Source organism: Phyllobates terribilis, unplaced genomic scaffold, assembly GCF_046119375.1.
Source record: "Phyllobates terribilis strain yellow unplaced genomic scaffold, ASM4611937v1 Scaffold_11__3_contigs__length_659146591, whole genome shotgun sequence".
Classification (NCBI taxonomy): Eukaryota; Metazoa; Chordata; class Amphibia; order Anura; family Dendrobatidae; genus Phyllobates; species Phyllobates terribilis.
The window spans coordinates 90,868,828-90,888,922 of NW_027362771.1; the positions used below are offsets into that span (position 1 = coordinate 90,868,828).

General features: G+C 45.2%; 1 protein-coding gene across 3 annotated transcripts in view; it reads left to right on the top strand.

Moving 5' to 3' along the window:
* Positions 1-20,095, top strand: part of ABLIM3 (actin binding LIM protein family member 3) — a 266,409-nt gene that overhangs the window by 192,588 nt on the left and 53,726 nt on the right. For all 3 annotated transcript variants that reach the window (XR_012251181.1, XM_073651326.1, XM_073651325.1), the window contains exons 4-6: positions 5,466-5,578; positions 13,938-14,064; positions 19,058-19,151. Coding sequence is in view for 2 of the 3 variants with exons in the window: in XM_073651326.1 (XP_073507427.1) it covers positions 5,466-5,578; positions 13,938-14,064; positions 19,058-19,151 (334 nt within the window). In the remaining variant the exon portion in view is untranslated. The remainder of the gene's footprint in view (positions 1-5,465; positions 5,579-13,937; positions 14,065-19,057; positions 19,152-20,095) is intronic.

Genomic DNA, 20,095 nt, shown 5'->3' on the forward strand with positions numbered 1-20,095 from the left:
CTGCAGTACCAGACGTGTCCCCCTGCTTAAGCCATTACATGTCCGGGCCCGTCTGAAGTTTGCCAGAGAGCATTTGGATGATCCAGAAGAGTATTGGGAGAATGTCATATGAAACTAAAGTAAAACTGTTTGGTAGAAACACAACTCGTCGTGTTTGGAGGAGAAACAATGCTGAGTTGCATCCAAAGAACACCATACCTACTGTGAAGCATGGGGGTGGCAACATCATGCTTTGGGTCTGTTTCTCTGCCAAGGGACCAGGAAGACTGATCCGTTTGCATGAAAGAATGAATGGGGCCATGTGTCGTGAGATTTTGAGTGCAAACCTCCTTCAATCAGCAAGGGCATAGAAGATGAAACGTGGCTGGGTCTTTCAGCATGACAATGATCCCAAGCACACTGCCAGGGCAACGAAGGAGTGCCTTCGTAAGAAGAATTTCAAGATCCTGGAGTGGCCTAGCCAGTCTCCAGATCTAAACCCTATAGAAAACCTTTGGAGGGAGTTGAAAGTCCGTGTTACTCAGCGACAGCCCCAAAACATCACTGCTCTAGAGGAGATCTGCATGGAGGAATGGGCCAACATACCAGAAACCGCATGTGCCAACCTTGTGAAGACTTACAGAAAAGTTTGACCTCTGTCATTGCCAACAAAGGATATATAACAAAGTATTGAGATTAACTTTTGTAATTGACCAAATACTTATTTTCCACCAAAATTTGAAAAAAAATTATTTCCAAATCAGACAATGTGATTTTCAGGATTTGTTTTCTCATTTTGTCTCTCATAGTTGAGGTCTACCTATGAGGTCAATTACATGTCTCTCTCATCTTTTTAAGTGGGAGAACTTGCACAATTGGTGGCTGACTAAATATTTTTTTTCCCCACTGTAGCTAATGACCTACAGTGGACATCAGTAGAAGAGGCCCCTTGTGTAAGATCAGTATGTGGGATCCTTCTTGACTTGATTTCCAAGTTCTAATTTCAGGTTACATATGGTATCTCAACCACTGAGCTTCCCTGGTTGAAACTTGTGATGTCACTGAAGACTCAACCAAACTTGTGATGTCAAACAACTACCTGTATCTGACAGAGTTGTAATATCACAGCATTTACCTGTTTAAAACCAACTTTTGATGTCACAACAGTTTATCGAATAACCAACCAGTTTTGATATCAGAGTTATCTGATAACACACACTTGTGATGTCATATTAGCTTTACTGATACGGAGGTGAGTAGCTAGCTGATGTACAGAAATCAATGAGCTGGTGAGCTGGAGAGAGCTGACTGGCATCTTGGGCATTAACTCCTCACCCTTTAATGAAAGTACTGAGCATGCACTGGTGTTTGATCTCCTTGGCAACAAGCTGTACACTATGAATGATAAAAGCTCTAATAGCAGAAGAATGACAGTAGATAGGAAAAGAAAGTCAACTGAAAACTTGTTTATTTTCATGCTGTCTAACTAACTTTACTAATTTAATAAAATGAGAATACCCCTTTAATTAAATGTTTAAATTAATTTGTATATTCTATTCATGTTGTCTGTTAATTGAAATACTTTTATTTACAAGTAGACTTGCTCATTAATTACATTGAATTGGTGTAAGCAATCCTAGACAGGCTACACATATCTCTCCGGACTCCAAGCACTTACTTATAGTCCATGTAGACCCGCTGATCTCAGCACTTTAACAAGCGCTGATTGCATATATACAAGTCTATAAGCGCTCAATTACTTACTTGTTGGCACAGGTCAACTATTACTGGTGAGATTAAAATGATCATCAAAATGATAATTCTGTTCATGTACAGCAGCATCATGTTGTCGCAGCACATTCCGCGTTTACAAGGGGCGATGGACAATTTTCTTTGCCAGCATAAACATCTGATCACCCAACAAATGAGCATTTCGCTCATTCTTCAGGTGATCACCAGCTTGATAATTAAGAACAAGTGTTCTTATGTTCTTATGAAGATTTGCAGCTTGGATAAATGATCCATTATACAGACACACAAGTTCTCAGCCATTAAAAGTAAATAAAGATGTGTCTTACAAACCCTCGTTCACAGATTCACGGCTCATCTTAATGTGCCACTAGGCAGATACACAAGTTCTATGGTACTGAATGGAAATAATGACGTGTCAGAATTCACGACTGTATGACTACTACCATGTGGGCATGTTGATGTGAATAGGATCTATTATGAGGACTGCAGATCTGTGTTCTGCATACTGGACATTTTATTTTTTCTTTTCTAACACCCTATGCAAATGTTCCCCCTAGGCATAGGTTGCTGAATTTTTTTCCACATATCTTGCTGTTAAATAACTTGTAAAATAAATGAGATAAATCAAAACCTGTCAGATGTTATAACTGGCCATGGCACAAGATTATGATGTCTGTCACTTGCAAGATGCTGAGCTTTCTTGAGCTCTTTTGGCACTTACTGCGTGTATAACTGGCAGCTGGCTTCAAATTCATGCCAACTACTAGATAAAGATTTGAAGATGAGCTCAGAAGCTATAGATTTCTTGCACCCTATCAATATACATATAAGTATAGTAGCAAACAGATGCACATACCATCACCCTACTCACTGCTATCCAAGGACCATTAATGTCTTGGATGGAGAACTGGCATGGTGAGAAAACAAGACAGATACAAGCAGACTAGTCGTCATTGCCGCCCCTGTGCATACAGCCATCTAATATATTGTAATTTGTAGCTCAGCAGTTCACAAAGTGGTTTTCACATGACTTGGGAGCAGCAAGTTCTGAAAGACAGAATTGGGTGAGGCTGGGAATGCAGCTGTGCTCTGTCTATTTTAAGCGTCTCTGTGGAACAGCTGTGCATACATTCAACTCTCATAAAAGAAATCAAACCCCGATAACATCCATGGAACACCGTTCAGCTGTCAAGACCCCCTGGGTTGTCCTAGATACTCCAGAGAACCTGTACTAAAACATCAAAGCTTTCTGAAACCCCCTACAAGCCTCTTGCAAAACCTGGATGTTTAACTGTAAGGAGATGAAGGAAAAAAGGAGTTCTTGTCAGAATTTTTTTTTGGGGTAGAAATTTACATTAGTTTTCAATTACTGAAGTAAAGTTGTAAGTTCACAGAAAGGTTTGGCATGGCTCCTGATTTCTTACTTGTAGTGAGAACCCCATGAAGTACGTTTTTGTTATTCAAATACTTCTACTATCCTCGTATAACAAGCAGCCAGATTTTGCAGACAGACATACAGTATGTGCTACGTACTATGCAGAGACGGTATGGATCTGAACAGTATCCAACAGTATGTGTTAAAAGGGACTCTGTCAGCACAAAAAGACTGTTCAAACAAAGCACATGCACTCTGTGTACCCTTAGAATGGCCAAGCACTTCAGTGCACCTTTGCACCAGGGTTGTCAACCGTCCAGAAATTCCAGGACAGTTCGTAAAAATTGGTCACTTTTTTGCCCTGTCCATAAAAAAATTCCATCAATTTTTTTTTAAGCTGAAGAAACTTATACAGTTTTTTATGACTATAATTATCATCATTTTACAGTGAATGCAGCTGATGTCTTCATATGAGACTTATGGGCTTAAGGCATGTATCACTTATAATTCTAATGATTTTTTATGCTTTTCAAATGTGTGCGTAAAAATTATTGTCAGTCTGTGATTCTTTGATAAGCTGTCCAGAAAAAATAAAAAGTCAGGTTGGCAACCCTGCTTCCCACCCAACTGTATCATTGCCCTCCTCTTCCCTGATTGACAGCTTTGACATTAGAGGAGCCAGAGAACGGGGAAGATATATGGAAAACAAGTAGGAGGGAAGATGCCCTAAACTGCTTTGCCACTCTAAGGGTGCACCGAGCATCTATACCTGGGTGAACAGCCCTTTTATGCTGACAGACTCCCTTCAATGTACTTTGCACCATTCTTTGACCAATCATGCACACACATGAAACAGCCATTGCCTTATGGACGTTCCAACCTTAAATTGCTTTTACGTGAAGTTTACTGAATAAAATGCTAATGATCCATGTATTTCCTTTTTTTTTCTATATTGCACAATAATATCTCTGTACAGCTAGGATTGGAATGTGTAAAGCCCCCGTCTCACATAGCGAGATCACTAGCGAGATCGCTGCTGTGTCACGGTTTTGGTGACGCAACAGCGACCTCACCAGCGATGTCGCTATGTGTGACACTTTGCAACGATCAGGCCCCTGCTGTGAGGTCGCTGATCGCTGCAAAGTGTCCTGGACCATTTTTTGGTCGTTGCTCTCCCGCTGGTTAGCACACATCGCTGTGTGTGACCAGCGGGAGCAGCGGTCAGGCTGGTAACCATGATAAACATCGGGTTACTAGGGGCACACGCGCACCTAGTAACCCGTTGTTTATCATGGTTACGAGCCTGCTAAAGTGAGCGGTAACCTCCCGCTAACTGTAGCAGAGTGGTAACCATGATAAACAACAGGTTACTAGGAGCGCGTGTGCCCCTAGTAACCCGATGTTTACCATAGTTACCAGCCTGCTCCTGCTTCAGCAGGCTCGTAACCAGGAGCAGGACATCGTGGAAAGATTCTTTCCACGATGTAGCTGCTCCCCTGATCGTTGGTGAGCCTGCCTGTTTGACAGCCCACCAGCGACCACATAGCGACGCAGCAACGATCCCTGACAGGTCGTATCGTTGTTGGGATCGTTTCAGCGTCGCTAAGTGCTCTATAGGCAATGGTTAACCCTTGAGGCTGTGTTGCGTTCCTCTTCACAGTGAAGAATGGGAGTGGTGATTTGCAGAGAAATACATCATTTTTTTACTTGTTGATTGCATTGTATATTTTGCTCCATACTCCATACTCATGTAGCATACTTTGGCAGCACAATTTTAGAGATTATCACAAATAGGGCCATAATGTAAATTCCCCTATATCATTACACAAGAACACATAGAGACAATTTCATAGAAAGCCAATATAACCCTATGTTTTTGTAGTGAGCTCAGAATCTGAAATACCCAGAGGAAACCATGCATACACAAGATAACATACCAACTACACATAAATGTAGTCCTTGATCAGAATAAAGCCTAGTGTTGATTGTGTCCCTGGAGTTCCCAGGACCAGCGAGGTCCCACAGATGGACTCTATTGAATGTGGAGTTATTACATATCCTAGTAAATAATTATTTTTTAGAAAACAATAAATGCAGCAAGTTATTTCGAGATTTACAGACCACTGACTAATAGATCCACAAATCTACATGAATTTTAAGGAGCAGAATACTGACAACTGGCTGAAAACATTAGCAAGCCTGTGGCTAAAAAAAGGTCCCCATTTCTACTTTTTGACTACGGTAATTTGATTTTCAGAATTGGATGGAAACGTGAGTTTAATAAAATAGTTTTGCCCATAATTATACATGATTTCTTACTTATTACTTTGGTTATATATAAAACATTTTTGTGTTACAGGAAACCTTTTCCAATCGGAGATAAGGTGACCTTCAGGGGTAAAGACTGTGTTTGCCAGAATTGTTCCCAGTCTTTAGTAAGTGACAAGCCAATCAAGATTCATGGACCAAGTCGTGAGTATTTCACTGTCATGGGGGATATTTGTAATGGTGTAATGTGTTTGTGTAGCACCCTGAGGATTCGGCTGCTACAGGGGTATTGCACCTCAGCCAGAGGTGTGATATTCCACTCCCGGGTAAGGGTGGAGTGTGGAACTGAGCTCAGTTAGCTGCATGCACTACACACATCCCATTTCCGGGGAACAGACCGATGGTACTCCCACTAGAGAAATGTGCAGGTACGACAGTGTCTGTTCCTGGCTGGAGTGGGAGGGGGGTGGAACATCCCAGTAGTGTAGGGGCAGATAGGGGGAGCAGCCTGGGTAAAGCTAGGAGCTCATTGGGTGCTGGTCACCTGAGCTCACACATAGAGGGAGTATATAAGGTGGGCACCATCTTAGATCAGGGTCAGTCTGTGAGACGTCAGTCGGTTGTCAGTCAGCCAGTCAGACAGTCTGTCTGAGAGCCTGAGAAGCAGAGCAGAGACCCAGAGGCGCAGAGGGGACCCCAAGATCCCAAAATAAGGACAAAAGGGTGAAGGGTCGGCAACAGGGTACCGGATCCCAAGCTGGTGGAGGCTACAGCACTAATCCTCAGCCAGAGACCGGAGGTCGTGGGCAGGATCTGCCACGACCACCCACTAAATCCACCCGGAAGGCAAACCAAGAATAGGGTCAGGGAACCCAGAGACAAGGGTTTACCAACAAGAGGCCCGAGGGAGCCGGACTTAGGTGGATCCCTGGTGGGGAAGGCCGGAGAGGAGGACAAGTCAGAAAGGGAGCTCAGGACCACACTCCGGAGTTGCCTGGGAGTTGACCGAGTCCAGGACCTGGTGGACGCAGCACGGCTCGGGTGGTCACTGCTGTACACAGTGACCCGAGCAACACCAGTAAGTAAAACCCTGGAACTGCATTTTATGCCTCTGAGTCTCTTTGCTGCACCTTCACAACCACCATCTTCCACGGCTGACCCCCCTGAGGCTATACCCCTCCCGTTGGGGGTTATACTACCAAAGCTGCACACATACCAACAGCCTCAGCGGACCCTGCTGCAGCGGCGGCCTTTTGACCGCAAATCAACGGGTGGCGTAGTCGACACAAAGAACTCTAATAACATCTGTAGGACTGCCACACACTGAGCTTGACACCCTCGGCACGGACCGGGTCACAGCCACTCGGAGACTACAACCCCCATCTGATCCGGCTCCGGGTATCCCTAACAACATGGCCCAGGGGGCGCGTCAACTTTGGCGTAGTCGGCAGGATAACGTGCCCGCAACAACCGGGTACTGCGTGCCTGAAGAAAAGTTCACCGTTACCTCAAAAAGAAGTCTCCTGCCGGTTCCGGAGGGTCCCCGCCAACGGACCCCATCACAGGACGTTTCCCGCCGGTTGTCCGCCATTTGCAGCCTTTTCCCGCCATTTCCAAGGATTTCCCGCCTTGGGGGAGCGGACGCCATTATGGGCGTGCCAGAGGGTGGCAAAAGGCCACCTCCCATCGTGGGCCAGGTCGAAGAATGGCGCCAAAAGCGGAAACCGCGCCCACCAACAGAGACTGTGATGCTGGAAGTGTCCATCAGCGTGAGAGAACTGCCCCTGGAACTGACAATCACAAAGTTGCCCCGGGACCACCCTCAATGTGGGCGGAGACAGAACAAGAGAGCAAAGATGGGTGTCGCCTGGAGCAGTCTGGAGAGAGCGCACGCGGAGACAAGAAGTCTGGAGAGGAGTCCAGAGAAAGCCTACCCGGAGATGGAGGGAGAGTCAGGCAGCACCGACCCAGTGGTCAGGAGCCTGTTGCAGGTCGCCACTCCAGAAGGCCTGCTGGAGATCCTAGCACAGCTCCCCCGAGACCGGGAGTGTGCACAGACCGCGCTGGAGGGCCTCGCACGGAGGATGGCCCGGGTGCAGCGAGAGACGTTGGCGGAGTGGAGCCGAGAGATGGCCCAGCAGACCGGCACCCGTCAGCGGAGCACGCCACCTGAGACGAGGAGACAGACCGCCTCTGAGGATGGCGCAGGAGGAATGAAGGCAGGAGACGGCGCCGAGAAGGGAGCTGAACGGACGGAGGCAGGTAAAGGGGACGTCTCTACCCCGAGCCGGGAAACCGCGTGCCTGCCCCAGCTCCCCGTCGCAGAGCCCGAAATTCCCCCTGCCGTGCCCGTCGCTGCATCGTCATCGCCACCGACTAGGCCTCAACCGGAAACCGCGGCCGCGACCCCTGTGACGTCACACGCCTCGACCTCGAGCGTGGCCAAGCAGGAAATACCACCGGCCTGGTCGCAAGGCCTAGTACCCCCGGGCGCCGCTATTCCAACAGCGCCCCCACCGGCCTGGCCGCAGGGCCGAGTAACCACGGGCGCCGCCGTTCTTACGGTGCCCTTTTCCTTTAGCGTGCCCCAAGCCTGGTCGCAAGGCCTGGTCAACCCGGGCGCCGCTACCACCACAGCGCCCATAGCACCTAAAGTACCGCACCTGGGTGAGGACCTGTTCGCCCAGCATACGTGCCCGGATGGGCAGCCCTTCATATGGCCACCGGAGTTTCACCATCCCCGACTCCGGAAAGAGAGACCCCTAGATGAACCCCTGATTCCGGTTCCGAAGCCCGCAAGGAGGACCTCGCCCCCGCTGGAGGATGCACAGTTCGAGTGGGACCCCACTGGAGAAGACCTCATGGGGTTCACTCAGGAGACTCGGGCGGCCGCAGCGGAGCGTGCAGAGTGCTGCCGGCAGCAGCTCGAGGTCTTCGAGAGGGAGCGGAGAGAGAGGCGGGTCCGGGAACAGCAAGCGCAGATAAGGAGCGCGGAGCAGAAGAGCCGGACCAGGAGGAATCCCCGTGCAGCTCATGGTCCCCCTTCCACCGGGACTGTGATAAAATTCAACATGCAGCATGGGTGGGGCTTCATTAGAGACCATCATACCCCCGGCGACGTCTTTGTGACCCGCAGAGACGTAGAAAGCCATCTGCCGGAGGGACACAGAGGTCGTGACCTGTATGTAGGGGACGAGGTCACCTTCACCCGGCACAAGTGTGCCAAAGGACCCTACGCCCTCCATGTGCATCGCCTGACGGAGGAGGAGCTGCAGTGTGAGGAGGAGCAAGAGGACCCGGACGGGTCTGAAGAATCTAAAGAAGGAGCAGGAGGACGCCGTCGTTAAAGTACGGTAAAGAGACTGTACATAGTTACCGGGTAGGGTATAAGAACTGTTCTAGTTAAAATATAGTCCCCGTTGGGACCAGCAGATTGAACTGAAACCCGTGTGTCCCTATTCCCACTGACCGAGGACTGAGAGTGGTCATTCCTCCCTAATACCTGGCCGAGGACTGAGAGCGGCCATATTTCCCTTGTATATAGTTGCGCTTCCTAAAGCGCCCCCTACCGGTTTTATAGGGAACTGTTTTATTCCAAGAGAGACTGTCGCACTTTACCCGGTCACAAGTTGCACCGTGACCGGAGGAACCAGAAACAAGAATGTTATTTATATGAAAAGTTTATTGCTGATATATATATATGATGTTTTCTATGTTTATGTTTATGAAAAAAAAAAAAATTGTATGTTTTGGATGTTTATATCTTACAGCCCGAGGGCGTGCTGTGATTTACCAGGGGGGAATGTAGCACCCTGAGGATTCGGCTGCTACAGGGGTATTGCACCTCAGCCAGAGGTGTGATATTCCACTCCCGGGTAAGGGTGGAGTGTGGAACTGAGCTCAGTTAGCTGCATGCACTACACACATCCCATTTCCGGGGAACAGACCGATGGTACTCCCACTAGAGAAATGTGCAGGTACGACAGTGTCTGTTCCTGGCTGGAGTGGGAGGGGGGTGGAACATCCCAGTAGTGTAGGGGCAGATAGGGGGAGCAGCCTGGGTAAAGCTAGGAGCTCATTGGGTGCTGGTCACCTGAGCTCACACATAGAGGGAGTATATAAGGTGGGCACCATCTTAGATCAGGGTCAGTCTGTGAGACGTCAGTCGGTTGTCAGTCAGCCAGTCAGACAGTCTGTCTGAGAGCCTGAGAAGCAGAGCAGAGGAGAAGGAAGAGAGACCCAGAGGCGCAGAGGGGACCCCAAGATCCCAAAATAAGGACAAAAGGGTGAAGGGTCGGCAACAGGGTACCGGATCCCAAGCTGGTGGAGGCTACAGCACTAATCCTCAGCCAGAGACCGGAGGTCGTGGGCAGGATCTGCCACAACCACCCACTAAATCCACCCGGAAGGCAAACCAAGAATAGGGTCAGGGAACCCAGAGACAAGGGTTTACCAACAAGAGGCCCGAGGGAGCCGGACTTAGGTGGATCCCTGGTGGGGAAGGCCGGAGAGGAGGACAAGTCAGAAAGGGAGCTCAGGACCACACTCCGGAGTTGCCTGGGAGTTGACCGAGTCCAGGACCTGGTGGACGCAGCACGGCTCGGGTGGTCACTGCTGTACACAGTGACCCGAGCAACACCAGTAAGTAAAACCCTGGAACTGCATTTTATGCCTCTGAGTCTCTTTGCTGCACCTTCACAACCACCATCTTCCACGGCTGACCCCCCTGAGGCTATACCCCTCCCGTTGGGGGTTATACTACCAAAGCTGCACACATACCAACAGCCTCAGCGGACCCTGCTGCAGCGGCGGCCTTTTGACCGCAAATCAACGGGTGGCGTAGTCGACACAAAGAACTCTAATAACATCTGTAGGACTGCCACACACTGAGCTTGACACCCTGGGCACGGACCGGGTCACAGCCACTCGGAGACTACAACCCCCATCTGATCCGGCTCCGGGTATCCCTAACAACATGGCCCAGGGGGCGCGTCATTTGTATATAGGCATTTATATTGTTAGCAATCAATAATCCCTTTCTACTGTTTTGTAGTATGGTGAGCAGTCGTGGGTGTGATGTAATGCTTCGCCTAGCATAGAATCTTATAATGCCTACTTTCAGTAGCAGGATCACAATTATTAAAAGGGTTGCCCACTACATACTGTTTCATGGGTACTGCCGCTCATCTCCCATTGAAGTGAATAGGATCTGAGCTGCAGACCTGCAGCAATCTGATATTCATGACCTATTCTAAGGATAGGCCTTAGAATCTAAATTGTGGACAACCCCTTTAAACTTTATTCATCAGGACCCACAATCTTACAAGGGCTGCACAAACTGAACAACTCTCAACATATTGTGGGTTTCATTATTTCTTGTAATAGTACGAAGGTTGCAAGCAAGGGTGGACATACCATTAGTGAAAACTGTGCGGTCGCACAGGGGCCCAAGGTATAAGGGGGAACATTTCCTCCTCCAAAGCAGCAGAGGGCTTATATACTTTTGTTCCACAAGGGTCCCCTTCTGTCTGTGTCCATCTCTGGGTGCAGATTATCGGGATGAGCATGTAAACAGTTAAATGACAAAGCTCTGTAGCATCTGTATATAAACACCAAGGAAGAAAGTAGAACTACCCAAAAAATTATTTAAAAATGTTTTCATCTTTATTAAACATAATTAAAATATAGACAAAGCATATATATAAAAAAGAAAACAAGCACACGAAAAAATGCGGTATCTCAGTTATTATATGCAAAAAAATAAATTCATTATAATATGTGCGGCGCGGCGGCGCCAATGCGGCAGACACCGGCAGGCAGAGGCGGGGGGGCCTGCGGACCGCTCCCCCGGCAGCGGCGCAGGGATGCTGCTTCTTCTTTGGCCGGGTCAGCACTGCACCTGTTAACTTCCCTGTGTGCTTGTGCTGGCCCGGCCGCGTCACAGCTAGGAGACCTGTGCACGGCCGTGTCTGCTAGTGTGACGTCACACAGAGTGCGCCCTGCACTTCTGCACCGGAGAGGAGCTGGACGACGTCTGGAGCCGAGTCGGGGGATGGTGAGTGACGTGTGTGTGCGTGCATGCGTGCGTGTCACAGTGTGTCTGTGTGTGCAAGCAGATATCATTGTGTGATGTCTGTTTATATGTGTTTTTGTGTTTCAAATGTGTTTATGCGTGTATGTATATGTCTGTATATGTTTGTGTGTGCGTGACTGCGTGCGGCCTCCTCCCACTGTATCTGGGGGGCGCCGTGCGGCCTACTCCCGCTGTATCTGGGGGGCGCTATTTGGGCTCCTCCCGCTGTATCTGGGGGTTGCTGTGCGGCCTCCTCCCGCTGTATCTAGGGGGCGCCGTGCGGCCTCCTCCCGCTGTATCTGGGGGGCGCCGTGCGGTCTCCTCCCGCTGTGCATAGATGGCGCCGTGCAGCCTCCTACCGCTGTGTATAGATGGCTACGTGCGGCCTCCCACTGTGTATAGATGGCTACGTGCGTCCTCATGCTGTGTATAGATGGCTACGTGCGGCCTCCCTCTGTGTAATGATGGCTAGGGGCGGCCCACTGCTGTATATAGATGTATAGATGGCTACGTGCGGCCTCCCACTGTGTACAGATGGTTACGTGCGTCCTCATGCTGTGTATAGATGGCTACGTGCGGCCTCCCTCTGTGTAATGATGGCTAGGGGCGGCCCACTGCTGTATATAGATGGCTACGTGCGGCTTCCTGCTGTGTATAGATGGCTACGTGCGGCCTCTTGCTGTGTATAAATGGCTGCGTGCGGCCTCCCGCTATGTATAGATGGCTACAAGTGGCCTCTTGCTGTGTATAGATGGCTATGTGCGGCCCACTGCTGTATATAGATGGCTACATGCGGCTTCCCGCTGTGTATAAATGGCTGTGTGCGGCCTCCCGCTGTGTATAGATGGCTACGTGCGGCCTCCTGCTGTGTATAGGAGGATTATGTGGCAGCTCATATTGTGTGAAGGGTCTCATACTGTATATAGGGGATGTCAGCATACTTAATTGTGCTCAATATTAAGTCATACAATTAATGTAAAAAAATGATTATAATATTTTAATATTGTGCAAAATTAATTTCACGTGAACTATCCCATGATCTATCACAGGGGATCATGTGACATGTCACATGATACATCAGGTGTGTGTGTGTGTGTGCCACGCCTTCTAAACTGCCCGGGTCCCTTACTACTCTTAATCCACCCCTGAGGAGGAGAGTAAGTACTAAGCACAAAATGACTTAGGCAATCAATAAGATGTTATTTAGGGCTCATTCAGACATCAGTGATGTCTGTGTTTTTCACAGATAGCATTTGTACCTATAATATTCTATGGGGCTGTTCACATGTCTGATTTTTTCCTCTGACCAAGTGGTCCATTTAAATAAAAACAGAGACATGTCCAATTTTGATCCAAGGGTCAGATCAAAATCGGCAATGCAATTCTATGGGTCAATGAAAAAATTGGACTGCACTTGGATGACATGTGAGTGCTGTCCAATTTTCAAGTGTTATCAGAAAGGTGAAAACTATTTCTACACGTACGAGAAAAACTGATGTCACTCGGCCCACACGCTGATCACATTCTGATCAAAGTCTGATTAAAATAATTGGTCAGTTTTTCTCGTACGTGGAAGATACTGACGCCTGAATGAGCCCTTTGATGTTCACTTAACTAGACCTCTCTGTCCAGCATAAGGCTGAAGTGGACAAGTAGCAATCAGGACCATGGACAGCAGCCTCTTCACACCTAGAGAGTACCTTCAGGTTTTAGAAGTCAGTAATATGATTCTACAATTATTACATATATTACAACATGACAGATAGATAGATATATTATATTTAAAAGTCTAGTGGAAAAGGGTGAAACTTTAAGGCTAAACTTGTCTCAGACAGCAGAACCTAATGTGTAACCTGATCTGTGATGTTTGCAGGCCTGCCAGATACATGGAACTTTACATTGCCTTGTATTCGCAAAGAGAAAACCTCGAGGCATTCATCCTTGAGAATAGATTTGTTTCTGAGCGGAAGGGAGTGGAGAAACAACACTTCATATCCTTGTCGGGAAGAGTTGTGTTTCTGCAGGAGCAGCAGATCCAAGGAATGTTGCGTGAATCAACATTTAGTGCTTTGGTGAAGAATCCGTGTCAGTACCTTCTGGAAAGCTACTGAGTATTTCCATCTGGAAAACACATATTGGTTAAAATATGTAATATTACAGCTAGAATTCATGGTATCAATGCAGAGCAGTAAAAGCATTAACATGAATCATTTGTTATCATACAGCAGTGTCACTTTGCTGGGAGCAAGCAATGAATGGATAATACATCATTGTCAATGGTCTGCCAGTGCCCAAAAATACTGCATTAGGAAAGCACATTTATAAGGCTTGCAGTGATGGCTTTTCTAATGTTAATAATTAAAGCTTTCATGATAGTGTAATGCAAGGTATGGTCATTAATCAAACCTGTTCTCCATTGTGATCCTAAGAATAGGACGCTCTTGAGGGATATGTCTGCATCACGATTTTGTTTTGCCATTGAAATTGCAGATTGTGCCGGCTGTAAGGAAGAAATCAAACATGGCCAGTCACTATTGGCACTAGAAAAACAGTGGCACGTCAGCTGCTTCAAGTGTCAGACATGCGGCATCATCCTGACTGGGGAGTATATCAGCAAGTGAGTATAAATGATCAGTGTATGAAATGATAGATGCCGGGGAGCTTAGGTTTACCAACCAGCAGAGCAGGAGAGAAACCCTACCAAAAGGAATCAGTTTAATATGTGAAAAAAAAAAAAAGAATAATACGTAGGTTCAAGCGCACAGCCAGAAATTTTGATACTATAACCCATTTGTCAGGTGCTGTTTTTGCACTAAATCAATGTATGCATTCCAATATCAAATATATATTTGTCCCACTAATACCAGCCAATTATGTGCCATTATTTAACTCAGGTATCAGAATAAAGAAATGTCATCAGAACCTTACATTGGATCATCCTAAGACTTTGACCTAGTAAAATCAAGCAATAATATTTTAACATAGAAGCAGGATATTCTGGACAATTACAGTTTTTCTTCTAGTATGTTTCTTTTAATGCTTCCCAAATTGCTTCCAAAGACATTGTTGTTCCCATTTGCATAGTAGTGTACAATAAAACGTGAAACTCAGATATACAACTCATTGATACTTTACCAAAAGTAAATTAACTAAATTTAGTAATCCAGATCAAATGTCAGACATCCATGTATAAAAATAATTATCTTTCTCTCCTGAGATATACATTGCTCAAATAGTTAATAATAATCACCAAAATGGTAAAACACTTTGGAAGAGTCGAAAAAGAATAAGTTTTGTCTGCATGAAACATCTAAATTGAATCAGTAGGATCAACCCTCCTAAGCTGTCTATATGGGCATGTAGGTCATAGGAAGTTGAATAAAATGATATCTTGATATCTGCGATCTGATGTCTTATTGCAGAGAAATCCATGTTCTTCTTAATATGTAAATGAGCTGTTAACATTTATGGACCAGACATATCTGCATGAATTTGCTTCCAGTGATTATTTTAAATGAAAGTGGGTGTTACCAGTGTGAGACCTGTAGATCAGATGAGCAGACTGTCAGTCATTACATGTCTCACACTGGTAAAGCCTCTTTCATTTAAAATAAGCTTTGGAGGCAGATTCTCAGGGAGATCAGTGTCCAGCCCATAGATGTTAGCAGCTCATTTCCTTACAAGAAAAACGTGGATTTCTTCTGAATAAGACATCAGATCGCAGATAATAATAATAATAATAATATCAAGGTATCATTTTATTAATCTTCCTATGACCTACTTGCCCGTATAGACCACTTAGGAGGGTTGATCAGACTGACAGATTCCCTTTAAAAAGGTTCTCCTCCTACCTGTCAACCCCAGCTTAATCGATTCAGTACGTAAAATAAAAACAGTGGATAGTCATCTACCGCAGTAGCGCTGTTCAGGCGATATTGGTGCCGCTGTTTCTGGTGGGTGACATGACATTGTTTGGTCACATACCTGCTCAGCAAATGAGTGGCTGCTATTTGGCTGCAGCTCATCAATATTTCATCAGGGCGGACACCCACTCTGATAGATTAGTAAAGGGTGAAGTCAAACAGCTGCCACTCATTGGCTGCAGCTAGCGCCATCCAAGAACAGCAGCACTGGCATTGCAGAAACAGTGCTGCTGCAAGACGTGAGTATCCACTGTGTTTTTTTAATTAGAGTCCTGTATTGATTAAGCTGAGGTTGTCCAGTAGTGGATAACCCATTTAATTTAGATTGCCTTTTGACTGGATGGGCCCTATGCAGAAGATTCTATATACACTTACATATATGAATAGAATCTATCATCTATATATTGAACCTTCTGCATATGGCCCCATCCAATCTAAATTAAGTTTCTCAAGCAGACAAATGTGATACTTTTTATACTGTTCCAAATCGTGTACATACAGTCATGGCCGAAAGAGTTGGCACCCTTGAAATTGTTCCAGAAAATTAAGTATTTCTCCCAGAAAATTATTACAATTACATATGTTTGTACGTGTTTATTTCTTTTCTGTGTATCGGAACAACACAAAAAAAGGCACATTGGGCATAATAAAAAACCCGAAAATGGGCCGTACAAAATTATTGGCACCTTTCCAAAATTGTGGGTAAACCATTTTGTTTCAAGCATGTGACGCTCGTTCAAACTCACCTGTGGCAAGTAACAGGTGTGGGCAATATGAAAATCACACCAGAAACCAGGTAAAAAGGATAGACATTGACTCAATCTTTGCAATGTGTGTCTGTGTGTGCCACACTAAACATGAAGAACAGAAAGAGAAGAGAACTGTCTAAGAACTTGAGAACAAAAATTGTTGAAAAATATCAATAATCTCAAGGTTACAAGTTCATCACCAGAGATCTTGATGTTCCTTTGTCCACGGTGCGCAACATGATCAAGAAGTTTACAACCCATGGCATTGTAGCAAATCTCCCTGGCCATGGGCGGCAGAGAAAAATCGATGAAAGGTTGCAACACAGGATAGTCCAGATGACGAATAAGCAGCCCCAATCAAGTTCCATAGAAATTCAAGCTGTCCTGCAGGCTCGGGGTGCATCAGTGTCAGAGTGAACTATCCGTCAAAATTTGAATGAATTGAAACGCTATGGCAAGAGACCCAGAAGGATCCCATGGTTGACACAGTGACATAAAAAAGCTATACTGCAGTTTGCCTAAATGTACGTGAGTTAGCCAAAAATTATTCTGGGGAAGCGTCTTGTGGAAGATGAGACCAAGATAGAGCTTTTTGGTAAAGCACATCATGGATGGAAACAAAGTGCTGGAGAGTTCTGAAGTGGACAGCAATGGGTACGGATCTAAATCAAATTGAACCTTTCAAATGTGAGAGACCTGGAGCAGTTTGCAAGAGAAGAGTGGTCCAAAATTCCAGTTGAGAGGTGTAAGAAAATTGTTGATGGTTATAGGAATTGATTGCAATTATTTATTCTAAAAGGTGTGCAAACAAACATTAAGTTGAGGGTGCCAACAATTTGGCCCATTTTGGGGGTTTTGTGTGAAATTATGTCCGATTTTTTTTCTCAGTTTTTTTGTGTTGTTCCAAAACACAGAAAGGAAATAAACATGTGTGTAACAAAACGTGTAATTGCAATAATTTTCTGGGACAATTTCAAGGATGCCAACACTTTCGGCCGTGATTGTATATACACATATATACAGTATATGTATCATATAAAAATATTGTTTACATACAGCTACAAGGAGAACATCAATCTCTTTTTGGAGCTTCACAAATATTGCTCCCTGTCTGGGGATGTGCGTAAACGACACAATTGTGGGTGCCTTCCACCCAGATGTTGGCAGCTACATGATTCAGACATGTGATCTGACCAATCCTCGGTTGGAAATTTGCCCTATAAAAGCTATTATAACTGAAGCTTGGAGCTGTCAGACAGATTCTTCTTGTTTCAGAAAAAGACGTCAGAAATCTAGAGCACAAACAATATAATTTTCAAGTGTAAGACTGCACACAATATGGACTCAGGCTTTTATTTTCTGGCCAGAGGTACATTAAATTAAATTAAAAGTGGTGCTAAATTACAGATTATGTGACCTGGGGTACTTTCATTTGTTTACATATGTTGTTTCCTGCACTGTAGCAATCTAGGCCATGTGATGGTGCTGGGCACTGCAGTCAATTCTATAAACATAAATCAAATCTGGCACCAGATTTTTGCTGTATAATCTGAGAGCACCATGATGTAGGGGAAAAGAGCCGGATTCCATTGATATATCACGTACTAGGTTTTGCTGTTTCACTATAATCAGTGTTTTATCTGCAGGAGATTATCACTACGGGACAAACTGACTCATGCCTCCTGGTCTAACCTGACTCGCACCACTGAATAGCAGCTCTCTGTCATGATACATTGAATATACAGGAACCTGCTAATCTGTCATGTCGGCAGTGTAATACACAGCTCAACATCTGAGCTCTGCTAAATCTGCAATAGAGAAAACTGTGATTCTGTCATGACTGCTATCTAATTGCTGCACCCGATAAACTAAATGATACATAGCTGGAATCAGGTTCTTTTATTTAAATTGCATTTTTCCATAAGGTTTTACTAAAAATAGGGACAGTTTGGCTTCTGTAGCCTTTATGTAACACATGTACATAGCAGCCCACCAAATGAATTAACAGTTTAATATGTCACTGAGCTTGTTTTGTTGACAGGGTCTGTACTTCTTATTTATCTAAGCCAGAACCTAATGATGAACCTAATCTGATTCATAACTAAAATCAAAGTTGAACTTTTAATTGGTTATAAATCAGCTTAGCAGATATTTTAAGTCACAATAACTGTTAGAGACTCTGCTATCAGAATAGGCTCACTGACTGATTTCCCCGTTAGCTCATTCTACAGTTCAAAATTTCTAAGAAAAAAAATCTTACTGCAAAAATGACTTTTAGCCAAAAATATACACATTTGTGTAAACTGAATCCCTCAAAGTTGTCCATATCTTTTAAGGAATGCATTGAAAAATACATATTGAGTGACAGTGCCAGAGATATCACTGCTATAAAGATAACTGCGGTGTCAGCTCTACTAGATAGCAGAACACTGCTATAAATGTGGACGGAAAGCTTCTATTATCTGGGCTTCAGTAGTGCCCAACACTGCAATCGACTGTCATCATGCAATCACAAATTAGTGAGAAGTGTCATGTGAATAACCCAGATAAGTTTGTGACTGTAACCAAATGACTATATCTGCCCTGATAAACAAGCTCATCTTAGTATATTCTGAACTTGACTCATCTGTTTTTCCCACAATTAATGTGGCAATATAGTATCCCTTTAAAAAGGGTCACTAGCCAATACATCAAGAACATGAGGTTCCCCTGTCTGGCCCTGGTGATAAAAATAACCAAACAGCATTGCCACGCTCCTATTGTGCTGTGCAGCCTTCCTTCTGTATGTTGGGTGTATTTCAGAACACTTAGCAATACTGTCAAATGCCAAGCTCTCCTTTGGGTTCTGTGTCCCCCGTTCGCGGTTTGTAACCACCAGTCTCTAATTAGACCTTATGGAACCTTTTCTATCACATACCGCCCTCTTCTTGCCTTGCAGAGACGGCGTGCCTTACTGTGAATCCGATTACCATGCTCAGTTTGGGATCAAATGTGAAACTTGCAACAAATACATCAGCGGCAGAGTCCTGGAGGTATGGGAGTTATGACGGGCCAAAGCCGGGCCACTTAGTGCATGTGAACAGACTACAGCAACGGATCCAGACATGTAATGTGCACTTGTCCAGTGTGTGCTGGATGTAATGTTATCCTTGGACTTTGTACTATTCAGTGCGTCACATCCGTACACTTCACAATGTTTTACAGCCATCCTTGCTTTCACCGGACAGTGACAGCCCTCCAAGGCCAAAAGTTTTGTGTCCTTTATCAGTTTGTCACTTAGGGCATGTTCCCGCAGGACGGATATGCAGAGGATGTTGCAGGCAGAAAATCCACTACATATTACAGTACCAGCATTGTGTATGAGGTTTTATTAACATTTAGTCAAATTAGGCTGCAGATTTGTACTGTAGATTTCATTTTTTGCAACACATAGGGTGAAACCCAGGACAAATCCACAGCATTTAAAGAGAACCTGTCAGCACAATTTAGCAATGTAAAGTAAAAACATGGCCATAATGTCGCTGTTAAACTGATTACACTGAAGTAATCGGAGATGTGGATAACCTGCGCTAACAGTGCAGCTTATTCTCAACGCGTTTCGAAGTTCTCACTTTTTCAGGAAACCACAAAGATCTTTGAAGTTCTCCAGAAGAAGTCTGAGAACTTCAAAACGCTTTGAGAATAAACTGCGCTTTCACCTTTTACAACACATTATTTGAATTATTTCTGGACACATTACCAGCAACGTTAATATCAAACGGCGCACATGCCGCCCACACCAATGACAGTGACATGAAATTTCAAACAGGAGGTGGATCACTAAAAAATCAGTGACCTCTCATTGAAACACCGTAGGCAGGGGAAGGGTCCAGAGCAGGAGGAGAAGACCCTACCCACAGTCTCGCCCTTGTGCTGTGAAATATCATTACAAGAAAACTTCAAATGGTGATTAACAAGAACCACAGAGCGGATTCCT